This window comes from Phocoena phocoena, chromosome 8 (genome assembly GCF_963924675.1).
Source record: "Phocoena phocoena chromosome 8, mPhoPho1.1, whole genome shotgun sequence".
Classification (NCBI taxonomy): Eukaryota; Metazoa; Chordata; class Mammalia; order Artiodactyla; family Phocoenidae; genus Phocoena; species Phocoena phocoena.
In genome coordinates this window covers 71,909,897-71,922,856 of record NC_089226.1, presented here as the reverse complement: position 1 = coordinate 71,922,856, position 12,960 = coordinate 71,909,897, and the positions used below count along the sequence as shown (strand labels likewise).

Sequence of the window (12,960 nt, the reverse complement as noted above, 5' to 3'; positions counted from 1 at the left end):
TGGCCCCAAGGGCAGGGATGTTTCATCTACACTGCAAATGGGGTTCAGCTATATGTCCTCCCCCCTTCCCAGGCCAGGAGGGGACCTCAAATCCCATCATCCATGGGGTAATCCAAGCTCTAGCTGCTCCCCTCCCTTCTGACGCTCTCTCCTTCCTTCCTCTGCAGAAGCTACGGGGCCGGGCAGCTGAGAGTGGTCTCTGGAGCCTCACTGCCTGGGTTCAAATCCTGCCTCATGATCTAAGCTGGTCCAGGTAGAGCTCTTCCCTGGAAATTTTCTAAATGGAGTTAAGCAGTGAGATCTAGGTAATCCCCTGAGTTGCTGGAAAAAACCAATATGGACTGGGAGGGAGGGAAGGCAAGCAGAGGAAAGAAGGGGGATGTGTCGAACAGCAAGAGGGGCTCCAATCCCGGCTCTCGAGGCCCACGGATGCTGTGGTGCTTGCAGCGCTGCTCCCTTATGCGAACTGCCCTGCATCCTTCCAACATACCCCCTGTGGGGTTTAACCTTTTTAAATTGGGTTTCTGCCCTGCACTGAGTCTGTCCCCACGACCTCTTCTTCTCCAGAGGTCTCCATCTTTATAACAGCACCATTGTCCACTGTGAAGCAAACCAGAGCCTGAAGTCACCCTTGGCCCCTCCTTTTCTCCCCCTTCCTTAGGGCCTCCATGCACAAGACCCTGTGAACAGTTCTGTAGGTTGTTCACTGAAAAAGCACACCTGGCCAAGAAGGTAGGTGGAGGCTGAAGTCCAGCCTGCTCTCTGTTTGCCTAGCCATGAACCCTGGTGCAGAGCAGTGTCCTTGGGAAAGAAGGGACACCTTTTTCTAATGCACACTAGCTCCCTATAGGCTATAGTAACCCTATAGGCTGCTGGGGCCTTCTTCTTATATGTGGTTGGTTCCCTCAGCACAGAAGCTCTGCTTCCTCCTCCCTTTGCCTGATTACCGTCTCATACCTCATTATCATCTCTCACTGCGCCCTTTACTTTTCCTTATGGAGTTTCTCATCATGTATAACATCTACAAATGTATTTATTCATTTGATTCTTTGTCTAATGGCTATTTCCCCAGTGGATTTTAAGCTGTATGAGGGTAGGGACTGTGCCCTCAAGGTTCTCCATTGAACTGTCAACACCTACACTTTATCTGGCACAACTGTCTCTACTCCTGTGCTTTCTCTCCCATCCCCAGTCACAACCCCAGTTCAGGCCATGTCATGTCTCCTCTGAGCAGCCCTGGTGGCCTCCTGACAAGTCTTCCTGTCTCAAGTCTTGTTCCCTCCTATCCATTCTGCCAGTCCAGACTGGCCTTTCTAAAATACAGATATGTTTGTATCCTTTCCTCGGTTAGATTCCTCTATGGCTCCCTATTGCTTTTGGGATAAAGCCCAAATAAGGTCCAATGTGGCCCTTTGCCCCATCTCACCTCTGGCCCCTCCCTGTGAGCACTGCTGGCCCCATGAAGGCACAGTTTGCTTTCTGTCACCTCTGGGTCTTTGCCCTTTTGCTATTTCCTCAGCTTGCAGCATCCTTATTTGACGCCTCTTTCCTTACCTATTCCTTCAAGACTCTTATTAGGGGCTGCTTGCTGTCTATACCTTCTGTTCCCACTGTGTTCCTCTGCCACATACACCCCCATTATAGCACTTAATTCATCGTGATGTAACCAGCTGCTAAAAGGTCCAGTCTCCCCAAATGTCTGGGTGCTTCCCAAGGTCAGGAACTCTGTCCACCGGTCTCTGTTTTCACCCAGCATGGGACCTGGCATCTGTTGAATGAATGGATTCATGAATGAGCCCCAAACGGTCTCAAGGGAGTGTAAAGAACCCCAAGGCACATCTGGGGAAGCAGCCAGATGAAAAGCAGAGGATCATTAGTAACAGAGCAGCCCTGGGTGGCTCCCCAGGGGCCCTGCACTGGGGAGAGCAAAGGCTCTCCCAGAGCAGAGAGCAGATCCTCTGCTCTGCCTTCTGCCATTATGTCTTGCTTGCATTCCCCAGGCCCTCTCCACACCCGCCCCCTCCTTGGTAAGAAAAGCCCTTGAAAGTGGGCCTGTAGGGTTTTCAGGAAACAAAGGATCTGTAGGAGTGGGATGTAAGGGGAATTGAGGTCCTGGTGACAAGTGTATGTGAATTAGGGGGTGGGGTTGGGCAGAACTTTTGCCAGGCCGTCCATCCAGGGGTACCCTCTCAGAGGTACCTCTGTGTGTGTGTGTGTGTGTGTGTGTGTTGGGGGGGATCTATGGGCATTGTGGATGTGTTGTCTTCTTTTGTTTCTCAAGACACAGTTCAAATGGCACCTCTTCCAGGAAGTCTTCCCCAGCCCCCTGGCTACATCAATGGCCCCTCCTCTCCCCTCAGAGTGTTTATCACTTGAGAAGAGCACTGATGCCATCTGTGATGATGCAGGTTTGCACGTGCCCCTCTCCTTGCAGGCTCTGGGCTCCTGTCTTCTTATGAGATCTGGCAATGCCCGGATGCTCTAAGTGCTGGGTTTCTTAGAGTGGTCGCGTCTGTGCCTGTCTGGCCTTCTGTGCATCCCCTTGTGATTACACCTATCGCTGAGAGCCTGAAAGTACCCTGCAGCGTGCAGTGCTGCTTCACACCCAGTCAGCTTTTCCTCATAATGTTGTGAGCACCTTATCACATCCTCTACCCATGAGGATTCCGAGTCGCATCTGGGGGACATGACTTTCCAGTGATCCTTCTGGACACCATACCTGGCTTCACTGTGTGTATGGAGGGGCATGAAGCTCAACCGTGTACGCACTTCAGAATCACCTGGGGAACTTTTGAAAAATACTCATTCCTGGCCGGGGATATCTGCGGCAGATACTTTAAATCAGAATCTCTGGGTGGTGGGACAGGCATGGATCTTTTATTAACTACTCAGACATCCATCCTGACATCCATCCTGACAACGAGATGACCTGTGTGTGGTGATGTACGTCATGGTCAGAAGAACCTCCTCACATAACGGAAACATACGCACCCCTCCCTCCCCTAACTTCCTCCTTGCAATCCGTCTGCGGCCTACAGGGGTCGCTGCGGTACAGGTGGCCCAGTTTGCGGATTTCGCCCCCCTTCAAAATCCTGCCCCCAGCCCTAGCGAAAGCTGGAGCCACCGCGGTATAAATTAGCGTCTTTATTTCGAACACCTGAGCGAGCGCCCGCGGCTCGCCCGCCTGCCGTATAAACATACAAAGTCCCTGTCGCACCGCACACCATGCCTCAGAGATAAATACAGCCCTAGGGGCTCCTGCTCTGGCAAAGCAACTCTTATTTACAGGAATAGATTACAAAAGTATTACAAAAAGTGGTCCTGAACCGGGGTAGGGGGTGGGAGCGGTTACCTTTACAGCTGTTACACTTGGCAAGGGAGCGGCGGGAAAGAGCCGACGAACCGAGGGCTCCGGCTACGCTCCTTTAAGCATCCGGGTGTCCGGGGGCGGGGCTTAGGTCTGCGTGGGTCCCACACCCCCATGGGGGAGGGGGCGAGGAAGAGGAAGGACCTGGGTCCTCGAGGGTCAGCTCTGGCCCACTGAGTAACATCAAACGGCCATCGCAGCGGGTCTCAGGGAAGTGTGCTGCGTGGCAAAAAAGGACCATGTCCTTGCCCTGGGGTGCGGAAACACACATCAGTTCCCCCGCCTCTCATACCTCCGGAGGGGTCGCTTCTAAAGCACTGTTGGGAGGGGAGTTGGCATTTAAGCTCAATCCTTTGGGCGCGAGGGACCCTAAGGGCACCATCCCTCGGGCCAGAGGGCAGCGGCACTCCCCCGAAGTGGCCGCCCAACCCCTCAGAGCACCTGGTAGATCGGGTTGGGGTTCGCACCCGCTGGGCACTGAGGGGCGGTGTCGGGGGAAGGGGTGGGGCTGCCGCGGTCGACCTCGCTCCCGGCGGCCGCCTCTTGCCGGCCTGGAGACGACGCCGGCGGCGCGTCGGCCAGCAGAAGAGCGGGAGTGGCGGGGCTCTCGGTGGAGATGCGCTCCACGATGCTGGACAGGCAGTCGAGGCTCGACACCGCAGCACTCTTCCCGGGCCGGGGTTCTGCGCGGGGAGGGGTAGATTAGTATGCAGAGGTGGAGCCGCAGACAAGTCTCCCACCTCTGGGCTCAGTGCTTTGGGGCAGACAGGAAACTGAGGACGGGCCAGATTCGGGAGGATCCCCCGAAATTTCAGGGTGAAAAAGGAGGGAAATACATGCTTAGTATTTCATTCCCTGTACCATCTCCCAGGATGGAGGCGAGGAGGTCCTAGGTAAAGAGAAGCCAGGGCAGCTCAAAAGGGAATGTGGGAAGGAGGCGCGAATACGCACCGTTGGGCGCCTCGTTGTAGTAGGTGCCTTCGTAGCAGTTCCGCCGCCGGGCACCGCTCGGGGGGCCGCTGTAGTCCATCTGCAAACGGCAAGGGCTACCGAGTCAGGCCCGGGAACCGCGCGGGGCTGGAGCATCGCTCCCTGCAGCCGTCCCCCTCTCCAACTCCCTAAGTCTCAGCCACGAGAGTTCTGGGCCCGGATCTGGCCGGGTTGGGGTGTAAGGGTGGGCAGGAGCTGTCTGCAGCATGCCAGACCAAATAGAGGGCAGACAGTCACCGAGGAGCACACATCTGCATGGGATAAGCGGAGAAAACGACACGATCTTCGTGTCGGCCCAGCAGTGTTCTAATAGCGCCCCCAATCAGGTGGATCGCATTCGTCCCGTGCCCCCCCCCCAAAGCACTACGCAACCCCAGTGACAGCTGCCTGGGGCACCGGGGGTCCACTCCCGGGAAGGTTCCCCGCCCAACCCTCACACCAGAGGGTCCGCTACCCGCCCTCGGACACACATTCCTGATATACCAAGAGCTGCGCTCACTTCTCTAGCCCAGCGTCCTGGCCTTACCATGCCGTCGGAGCAATTGGAGCGCGGACTGGACGCGTCCGAGTCGCCGCTGTAGTGCTCGCCGCCGCGGCCTGGGGGCAAAGGGCCAGGCGCGTAAAAGGCAGCGGCAGCACCAGGGGGCGCGGCGTCCTGGTCGCGAAGCAGCGCCTGCAGACCTTCGATGTAGCGGATGGCGTTGCGCAGGATCTCCACCTTGGGCAGCCGCTGGTTTGGGTTGCTAGACGTGCAGCGCTTGAGCGTCTCGAAGGCCTCGTTGACTTTGCTCAGGCGGCGCCGCTCGCGCATGGTAGCGGCCTTGCGGCGGTCCGCGTTAGTGGTCTTGCGTTTGCACGCCTTGCAGGCCCACAGTAGACAGCGGCCCGCCTGGTGGTGCCCGCTGGGCGCGCGCACATGCTCATCCTCGCGCGCGCCCGGCACCGGGTGCGCGGCCGCAGGGAAGTGCGAGTGTTCCTCGGGCTTCAGGAGCGCGCCCACGTGCACGAGGCGCGGATCCAGGTCCTCGAAGAAGCGCAGGTCCGGGGAGTCGAAACACGGGTCATCATAGAAGTCGTCCGCTGTTGCAAAGTTGCACAGAGAGCTGTCGGGGCCCGTCAAGTCTACGTCGCGGATCGGCGGCGAAAGCAGCTCCATATCCCGACGGGGGGCGGCGCAGTCCTGGCTTTGCCCAATCCCGGCGGCAGGGGTTGCCAGAAACTTTCTGCGGCTCCGGAACACCGGCAGTGCGATAGCAAAGTACTGAGGGTCTGAATGTACACCCAGCTGTCCCCCACCCTGTCCTGTCCCGCCTGACCGACGGACGGCGAGGAGAGCGGCGGCAGCGCCCTGGGACTTCCCCACCCCTACCTTCAAGCCAGGCTCCCGGGGCTATTTATCCTGTAGTAGCCTAAGGGCCCCTGAGCCCCAGCCGGCGGCTAGGGGCGGGGGCGCCCGAGGCCAATAGGAATAGAGCGGGGAGGAGCTTGGGATCCCCTGGGTGGCAGTAGGGGCCAGAGACTGGCCAGCCCCCTACCCCTTGACGCTTCCGCGCGCGCACTCCGGCCCCTCCCCAGGCAGAGAGAGAGGCAGAGGCTGGCAGCCCAACGCAGCAGCACTTGACTCCGGGGCACACTCTCCAAATGTCTCCAACACCGGCCTCCTCGTGTGTCCGCGGGAAACACTGGCCGCGCGCTCACCTTTGAGCTGACTTTGGGGTCCCCTCAGTCCGCTGATTTGTGGGGGACCAAGGAGCAGGATAGGGGTAGAAATCAGATCGGAAGAGATTTGCAAAGAGACACATGGCAGTAAGGCAGAGACACACTCAAAGCTGAGATAGATGGTAAGCGGTAAACCCAAGAGGCTGAGACATTCAGAGAGCAGAACGCTAGAGTCAGAGGCAGAGAAGCGAGGAACAAGACTGAGAGTCCAAGTGGGGAAACCTGAGACTGAACGTGGCGGTCGTGTCACTTGGCCAGTTCCTGCCCCCGGAGTCAGAGGGTCGCGGGCCCAGCCCATCTCTGGTAGCTTGGAAACCCAGCTGCATCTCTATAGGAGTCGATGATTGCTGCTAAAGCTTCGTGCCAATCTCTCCAAACTCAGGTCCTGTCCCAGCCTGGAGGGAGGGAAGCCAACTCTTGCGCAATTCAAGCTGCGCGCTTCCTCCGCGGGGTGTCCAGTGCGGGTCTAGGCCAAGACGTCTCTTCAGCTGGGAAGAAAAGTCCGTCTGCTTGGGGCTTGCCTCCACCTTGCGCACAGGCGCAAAGGCCTCCAACGCCTAGAAGGCCTGAGAACCCCACTTCAGGGTGGAGTCTTTGAGAGTGGAGTTTGCAGACCGATGACTTTAACCCCACAGTTTCCCGTGTGTTTTTGTGGAAGTCACATCTCCTTCTGAACCTCAGTTTTCCCACTTTGTAAATTTGAGGATGTTCATAGCGATCTCTTAGAGAAGAGGTTCCCCCAACATTTTTGGCACCAGGGGCCGGTTTCGTGGAAGACAATTTTTCCAAGGAGTGGCGGGGTGGGCGGGGTCAGGCGGTAATTCGAGCGATGGGGAGTGATGGGGAGCGGCAGATGAAGCTTGGCTCCCTAGCCCGCAGCTCACCTCCTGCTGTGCGGCCGAGGCCCTAGCAGGCCACCAACCGGTGCCGTCCGTGGCCCGGGGTTGGGGGGTTGGGGGGTGGGTTAGGGACCCCTGTGAGTGATTGCGGTGGTGGTGAGAATCTAAACAGACCAAAGATGCGGAAGCCCTCAGTCTGAGGTGCACGGTTATTCCAACAAGAGGGCTGTTAGCTGGGGCACTAAGCCCTGACAGGAGCCCATGTAGTCTTAGGGCTGGGCTCCTGTGAAGGCCACAGCTGCATTTCTCCCCAGCAGACCCACTGGAGACACTGGGGATTGGAGGAGGCAGCCACCCATGGGACTCTGGCTCCCCCACAAGCCCTGGGGTGGGCCCCCTCCCCACTCCCATAGGGTGGCTCAGCCTCTTCCTGAAACTGCAGTCCACACCTTCCTCTCAGCATTCAGGCTAGAGATTTCCCTTGGACCAGACAACCCTACTGGGGCCTCTCCTCCTGGAACCCACAGGTATAAGCAAGAATGATCTTTGTCCTTTTCCCACTGACTTCTGAAAGCTGTCCTAACTGGCCCTCTGGGCCCTGTGGAGTCACTCCTTCCCTTCTCTTTTGGAGCCCTGTCATCTTCACTTCTCTGCCACTTGTGGTAGTGCTGAAGGTCTCCCTTTAGGAAGTGCTCACCCCTCCATAACACCATCCTCATTTATTCATCAACACACATCATGGAGTGTCCACTATGTGATAGATACGGGTCTAGGTGTTGGGGATACAGCAGTGAACAACACCAAGACCCTACTCTCATGGTGCTTACTTTGTAGGGGAGGGTGACAGATAATAAACAAATAAGCAAGGAAGTATATGATGTCAGGAGCTTATAAGTTCTATGAAGAAAACGAAAGCAAGGCAAGGAAGCAAAGTGATGAAGATTATTCCATTATGTGGAGTGGTCAGGGAAGACCTCTCTAGCCTGATTCCATTTGAACAGAGACCAGAATGAAGGGAGGGCAGAAGCAGATATCTGGAGTCAGATAGAGGAAAGAGCACATGCAAAGGTCCTGGGGCAGGACTGTTTGTCAGCTTTAAAGTGCAGCGCGGAGGCTGGTATGTCTGGAGCAGAATGATTAAGTGGGAGAGTGGTAAGAGATGAGGTCAGAAAAGGAGCAAAGGGTTTGTATTCTGAGATGGAAAGCCACCAGGGGGCTTGAACAGAAGAGAAGAATGTCACCATCTGACTTAACAGGCGCATGCTGGTTATGGAGAGCAAGGATACAACAGGGAGACCAATTAGGAGGCTATTGAAATAATCCAAGTGAGTGGTGATGGTGGCTTAGATCTGGGTGGCAGCAGTGGACATGGTGAAAAGTAGTTGGATTCCAGATATGTTTTGAAAATGGAACCCACAAGATTTATTTGTGATTGGATGTAGGCAACAGAAAAAAGAGGAGTTAAGGATGACTTCTGGAAGAATGGAGTTGGGGAAGAGCGGGTTTGTGGATGGCAGACCCAGAGTCCATGTTGGCACAAAATTTGAAATGCATTTTCAACATCCAGGTGGAGAGGTCAAGTAGGCAGGGGATTTATGAGGCTGGAGTTCCAAAGGGGAGGTCTGGGCACGTGGAAGGCCTGACCACTCAACCTCTTAAGATATCTCTCGAGTCTCTCCATCCCCACTGTCACCATCCTGGACTACACTGCCTCATTGCTGGCCTGGAAGCCCACCATAGCCTCCTAGTTCCTCTCCTCACTTTCACTCTTGTCCCAGTAGAATCCATTCACTACACAGCAGCATCCATCTTTACAACTGCATCTGGAACCAAGATCCCCTTTGGTCATTCCATGCTAGGCTGGTTTCCCTTCCTGTCTTCCAACACTCTGAGTACAATCCTGCCTCGGTGCCTTTTACTTGCTGCTTTTCTGCCTGGCTCTTCCCAAGAGTGGCTGCTTTACATATATCAGGTCTCAGCTCAAACTTGCCTCCTTGAGATGACTCTGACCATCCTCTCTATAGTAGCTGGGTCACATCACCCTGCTCAGTTCCTTCTTACCACAATCACTCTTTAATTATCTTCTTTATTAGTTTGTACATTGATTGACGTAGCCCCAAGAAGTCAGGGATGCTTTGTTCACCATGGCATTTCCAAAAACCATCACAGCGGCTGTCACATAGTAGGATCTTGGTAAATGTCAAAGGAATGAATGGGTGGCCTCATGGCCTTTGAATCTCTCTGCATATATTTGAACTTCTTGAAAAGTGTCATTAGTGAGGATGGTTGTATTTTTTCTAAACTGGATAGTCGCATACATGATTAGACATACATGCTGGGTCACATTTGCTCTTCCCAGGCAAGACTCAGGCCCATCTGCTGGAGCATGATCTTTTTTTTTTTTTTTTTTTTTTTTTTTTGGCGGTACGTGGGCCTCTCACTGTTGTGGCCTCTCCCGTTGCAGAGCACAGGCTCCGGACGCGCAGGCTCAGCGGCCATGGCTCACAGGCCCAGCCGCTCCACGGCACGTGGGATCTTCCTGGACTGGGACACGAACCCGTGTCCCCTGCGTTGGCAGGCAGACTCTCAACCAATGCGCCACCAGGGAAGCCCGGAGCATGATCTTTTATGTTGATCAAATACACATGGCCTGCTGCAATATTGTCATAGCATACTATAGCATGTGTCATAGCATACTATAGAAAGATTTGGTGCTTATTATAACCTTGAGTCTTTTCCTTTGACTTCTACACACAATGAGGAATGTGAATCGTTGTTATATGACTAATTTAGTTTGACACAAATATTTCTTCCCCCTTGTTCACGTCTCAGCAGAATGCCTGGCACATAGTAGGCACTCAATAAATATTTCTTGGATGAATGAATCAATCAAACTCTTTTTTTTTTTTTTTTTTGCGGTATGCGGGCTCTGGACGCGCAGGCTCAGCGGCCATGGCTCACGGGCCCAGCCGCCCCGCGGCATGTGGGATCCTCCCGGACCGGGGCACGAACCCGTGTCCCCTGCATCGTCAGGCGGACTCTCAACCACTGTGCCACCAGGGAAGTCCTCAATCAAACTCTTTAACTGAAGAGTACCCTGAGATTTCCAGGTGAGCTCTTCAAGCCGCTTATCCATGCAAATCTGGATTCTTCTCAAACTTGAGCAAGCAAAGAAAACACAGAAATATATTGGATTCTGAGACTTAAACGGTTACAACTTTGCTTTTTGTGTTTTGCATTCATAAAAACCACCTCAGGGCTGTCATCAAGATGCCTTTACAATAAGTAAATGTTATATGTTCGAACTTACCAAACACATTTCATATTTTATCACTTGGGGCTTAGAGGTCTAAACTGCTTTGACAGTTTTTAACTTGATTTGTAGCTTTATCTTCTTTGGTAATTAGGAAGCATGATTTTAAAATGCATACACACTCTGATCATACGAGGCCACTTTTATATTATCCTTCCAAGTGGGATTTTGTTTGCTGCAAGGCTTCTGCTGCTTGAAGAGTTTGGGAATCACTGAACTCGGGGACCTTTACAGACTTCGCCAGGGCCCCATGCTTGCCTGGGGTCGCTCTCTTGGTTGTGCCACCACTTCTTTTGGGAAAGATTGGCCAACACCAGCATCCCATCCCTGTTGCCAAAAGATCAGAGAGAAGTGTGTCCACCCCCGGACCTGGGACCATTTAGTCCTAGTGCTGGCTTGGGGGCAGGGAGGGAAAAGGACGTCAATTTTGGAAGCAGAAAGAGTCCAAGCTCTTATATTGTAGAGTGTAGTCGAGAATGCCCCTCGGAGCCACAGGTGCTGGACTTGTCTTGGGAGAGGCCAATGGCAATGGACTGAACGACCTACGGTGGGGCGTCCCCCAGCACCTCTCCTTCCATCTGAAAGCTGAGAAGAGGGGCGGGCTGGATGATCTGGGGCAGGGCACACCTCACCCTGGGCTTTGGTTCTCATCTTCACAATGAGGGGCTCCTTTGGCAGCAGGGAGGGAGGGAGGGCTCCCATCTCTCTCCACCCTTTCCAGTCCTCCTTCCTCGGTTCCCTTGGCGTGCCTGCCTGGGGCTATAAATGGAGAGCTGGCCTCTGGGCAGGAATGCAGGCCTGCCTGGGCCCCACAGAGTTGCACCCTCAGGGAGCGGCTTGCCCCAGGGCTCCCGGCAGCCTATATATATATATATATATATATATATAGCCTCTGGAAACCCAATCCAGCCTGCACCTGCCCCGGTCTTCAAGCACCCTGCCCTTGCCCAGGCTGGACCTGTGGTCTCTTCCCTCACGGTTGGCACAGGCTACATATCTAGCTGGGGGATGGGCCAGAGGGTGAAAATAGGAGCGGGCCAGGTGGGGCAGGGCCAACCCTGGGTCCCCTCTCTGTCTCCAGACTTTCCCTTCCTGCCCCTGGATCCACCTCAAGCACCCGCTTCTGTCTCTACCAACCTTGCTCCTTGGGAAACTCCCTGCCAGCTGGATATGGGTCCTGCCCTGGGGCCAGTCTGGGTTGGTCAGGAGGATAATTGACGCGGTCCTAGATTCAGGGTCAGGGTCCCAGAGATTCTCCACAGTGGCCATACTTCCCACTTTGGGGTACTCCCCAGCCTCCCACGTACAAGCAGGGCTTGAGAGTCTAGTGGATGAACTGGGAGCTGGAGAAAAGGGGTCTACGTGGAGGAGGAAGGGGACAGGGAGACAACAAATGGCACACGTACCCCCGCGCCCGTGGGCTGCATGGGGTGGTGTGTGCACTGTGGGGACGCGTGCCCAGTCCTATGATTCGTTCACTCATTCAGCAAATATTTATGCAGCTCACGTTCTGCGCCAGGTGCCGGAAATATAGCAGAAAACAAAACAGTCAATGTTCCCTGCCCTTGTGGAGTTGACATTCTAACAGGTAAGACTGATCGTAAACAATAAACATACTAACAAGTAAATTATGGAGTACGTTAGGAGGCAGAGTGATATTAAAGGCAGAGTGGGGTGAGTGGAATTGGGGCACCAGGGCAGAATTAAATAGAGTGGTCAGGTTGACACAGTGACATTTGAGCAAAGAGGTAAAAGAGGCCTGGGAGCCAGCCACGTGCCTATCTAGGGAAGAACGGTCCCCATAGAGAGAACAGATCATCACTGAGCACCTTGCCTGGGACAACTGCCTCCACCAGGACCAGAGGATTCGAAGGGGGATGAGATGGGCGTGGCTCCTGCTGTCCTAGGAGCCCTTGGCTGAATGTCCACCTGCGTGGACAGCTGCGTGGGCTAGCTGAGGGCATGGGGGTGGCGTGAGACAGGGCTGGAGGATGGCTTGGATGGGTGACCTGTGAGCACAGGGTGAGGTAAGGATGCAATGCTTCGTGCACACAGAAACATGTGTACAGTACATTGGGTGCCCAGGGGGCGGGCAGGGAGCATCGGAGGTGCCGGTGGGAGCTCGGCATCACAGGAAGGGAAACCCTCACAGGCTGCACAGCTTTTCCCCCTGCCCAGCCCCTCACTCAGGTGCCATGTGCAACTCACTGCACACACATCTCGGCCTCTAGGCAAACCTTCCACCTCCAGGTTCCTCTCCAGGTCCTGAGAAGCCAGGCGAGGGAAATTAGCAGGAGCCCAAACTGTTTGGCCGAGGCCCACTTTAAGGACCAGTGATGCCTGGCTTCTGGAAAGACCTGAGGACTTCATTCATCCAGTCTCTCCCCTTCAAGCTTATCCTTTATGTCATTAAAGCCTTTCTCTGCCTCAGAGGTCTCTGTGGACCCCGATTCCGAGAGTCTGAAGAACAAACTCGCTCTGGTTTACTAAACTGTACGAAGTGCCGATAGCTTAATGACTAGAAGCGCTAAGGAAGGCGGGGTCGGGAAGGTGCCAATTATTCCTCCAGCCCAGGGGCATTAGGCTGCTGGGGGGAGGAGAGCTTCATGAAAGAAGAGTTCACCACCTCTACTGAACAAACTCTAAGAAAATATTAAAAAAAAAATGCACAAGTTTAACTTGCAGCATGAGGGATTTAAGTCAGACACAAGAAATAATATTACCAAAGTGTG

At 54.5% G+C, this 12,960-nt stretch overlaps 1 protein-coding gene across 1 annotated transcript; it reads right to left on the bottom strand.

Annotated features, from left to right (window-relative positions):
- Positions 1 to 3,128: 3,128 nt before the first annotated feature.
- On the bottom strand, positions 3,129 to 5,844 carry MYOD1 (myogenic differentiation 1). Its single transcript, XM_065881834.1, has 3 exons — positions 4,884 to 5,844; positions 4,319 to 4,397; positions 3,129 to 4,050 (listed from the first exon to the last, which is right to left on the bottom strand). The coding sequence occupies exons 1-3, from the start codon at positions 5,511 to 5,513 to the stop codon at positions 3,800 to 3,802; spliced, it is 960 nt and encodes a 319-aa protein (XP_065737906.1). The 5' UTR covers positions 5,514 to 5,844; the 3' UTR covers positions 3,129 to 3,799.
- Positions 5,845 to 12,960: the final 7,116 nt, after the last annotated feature.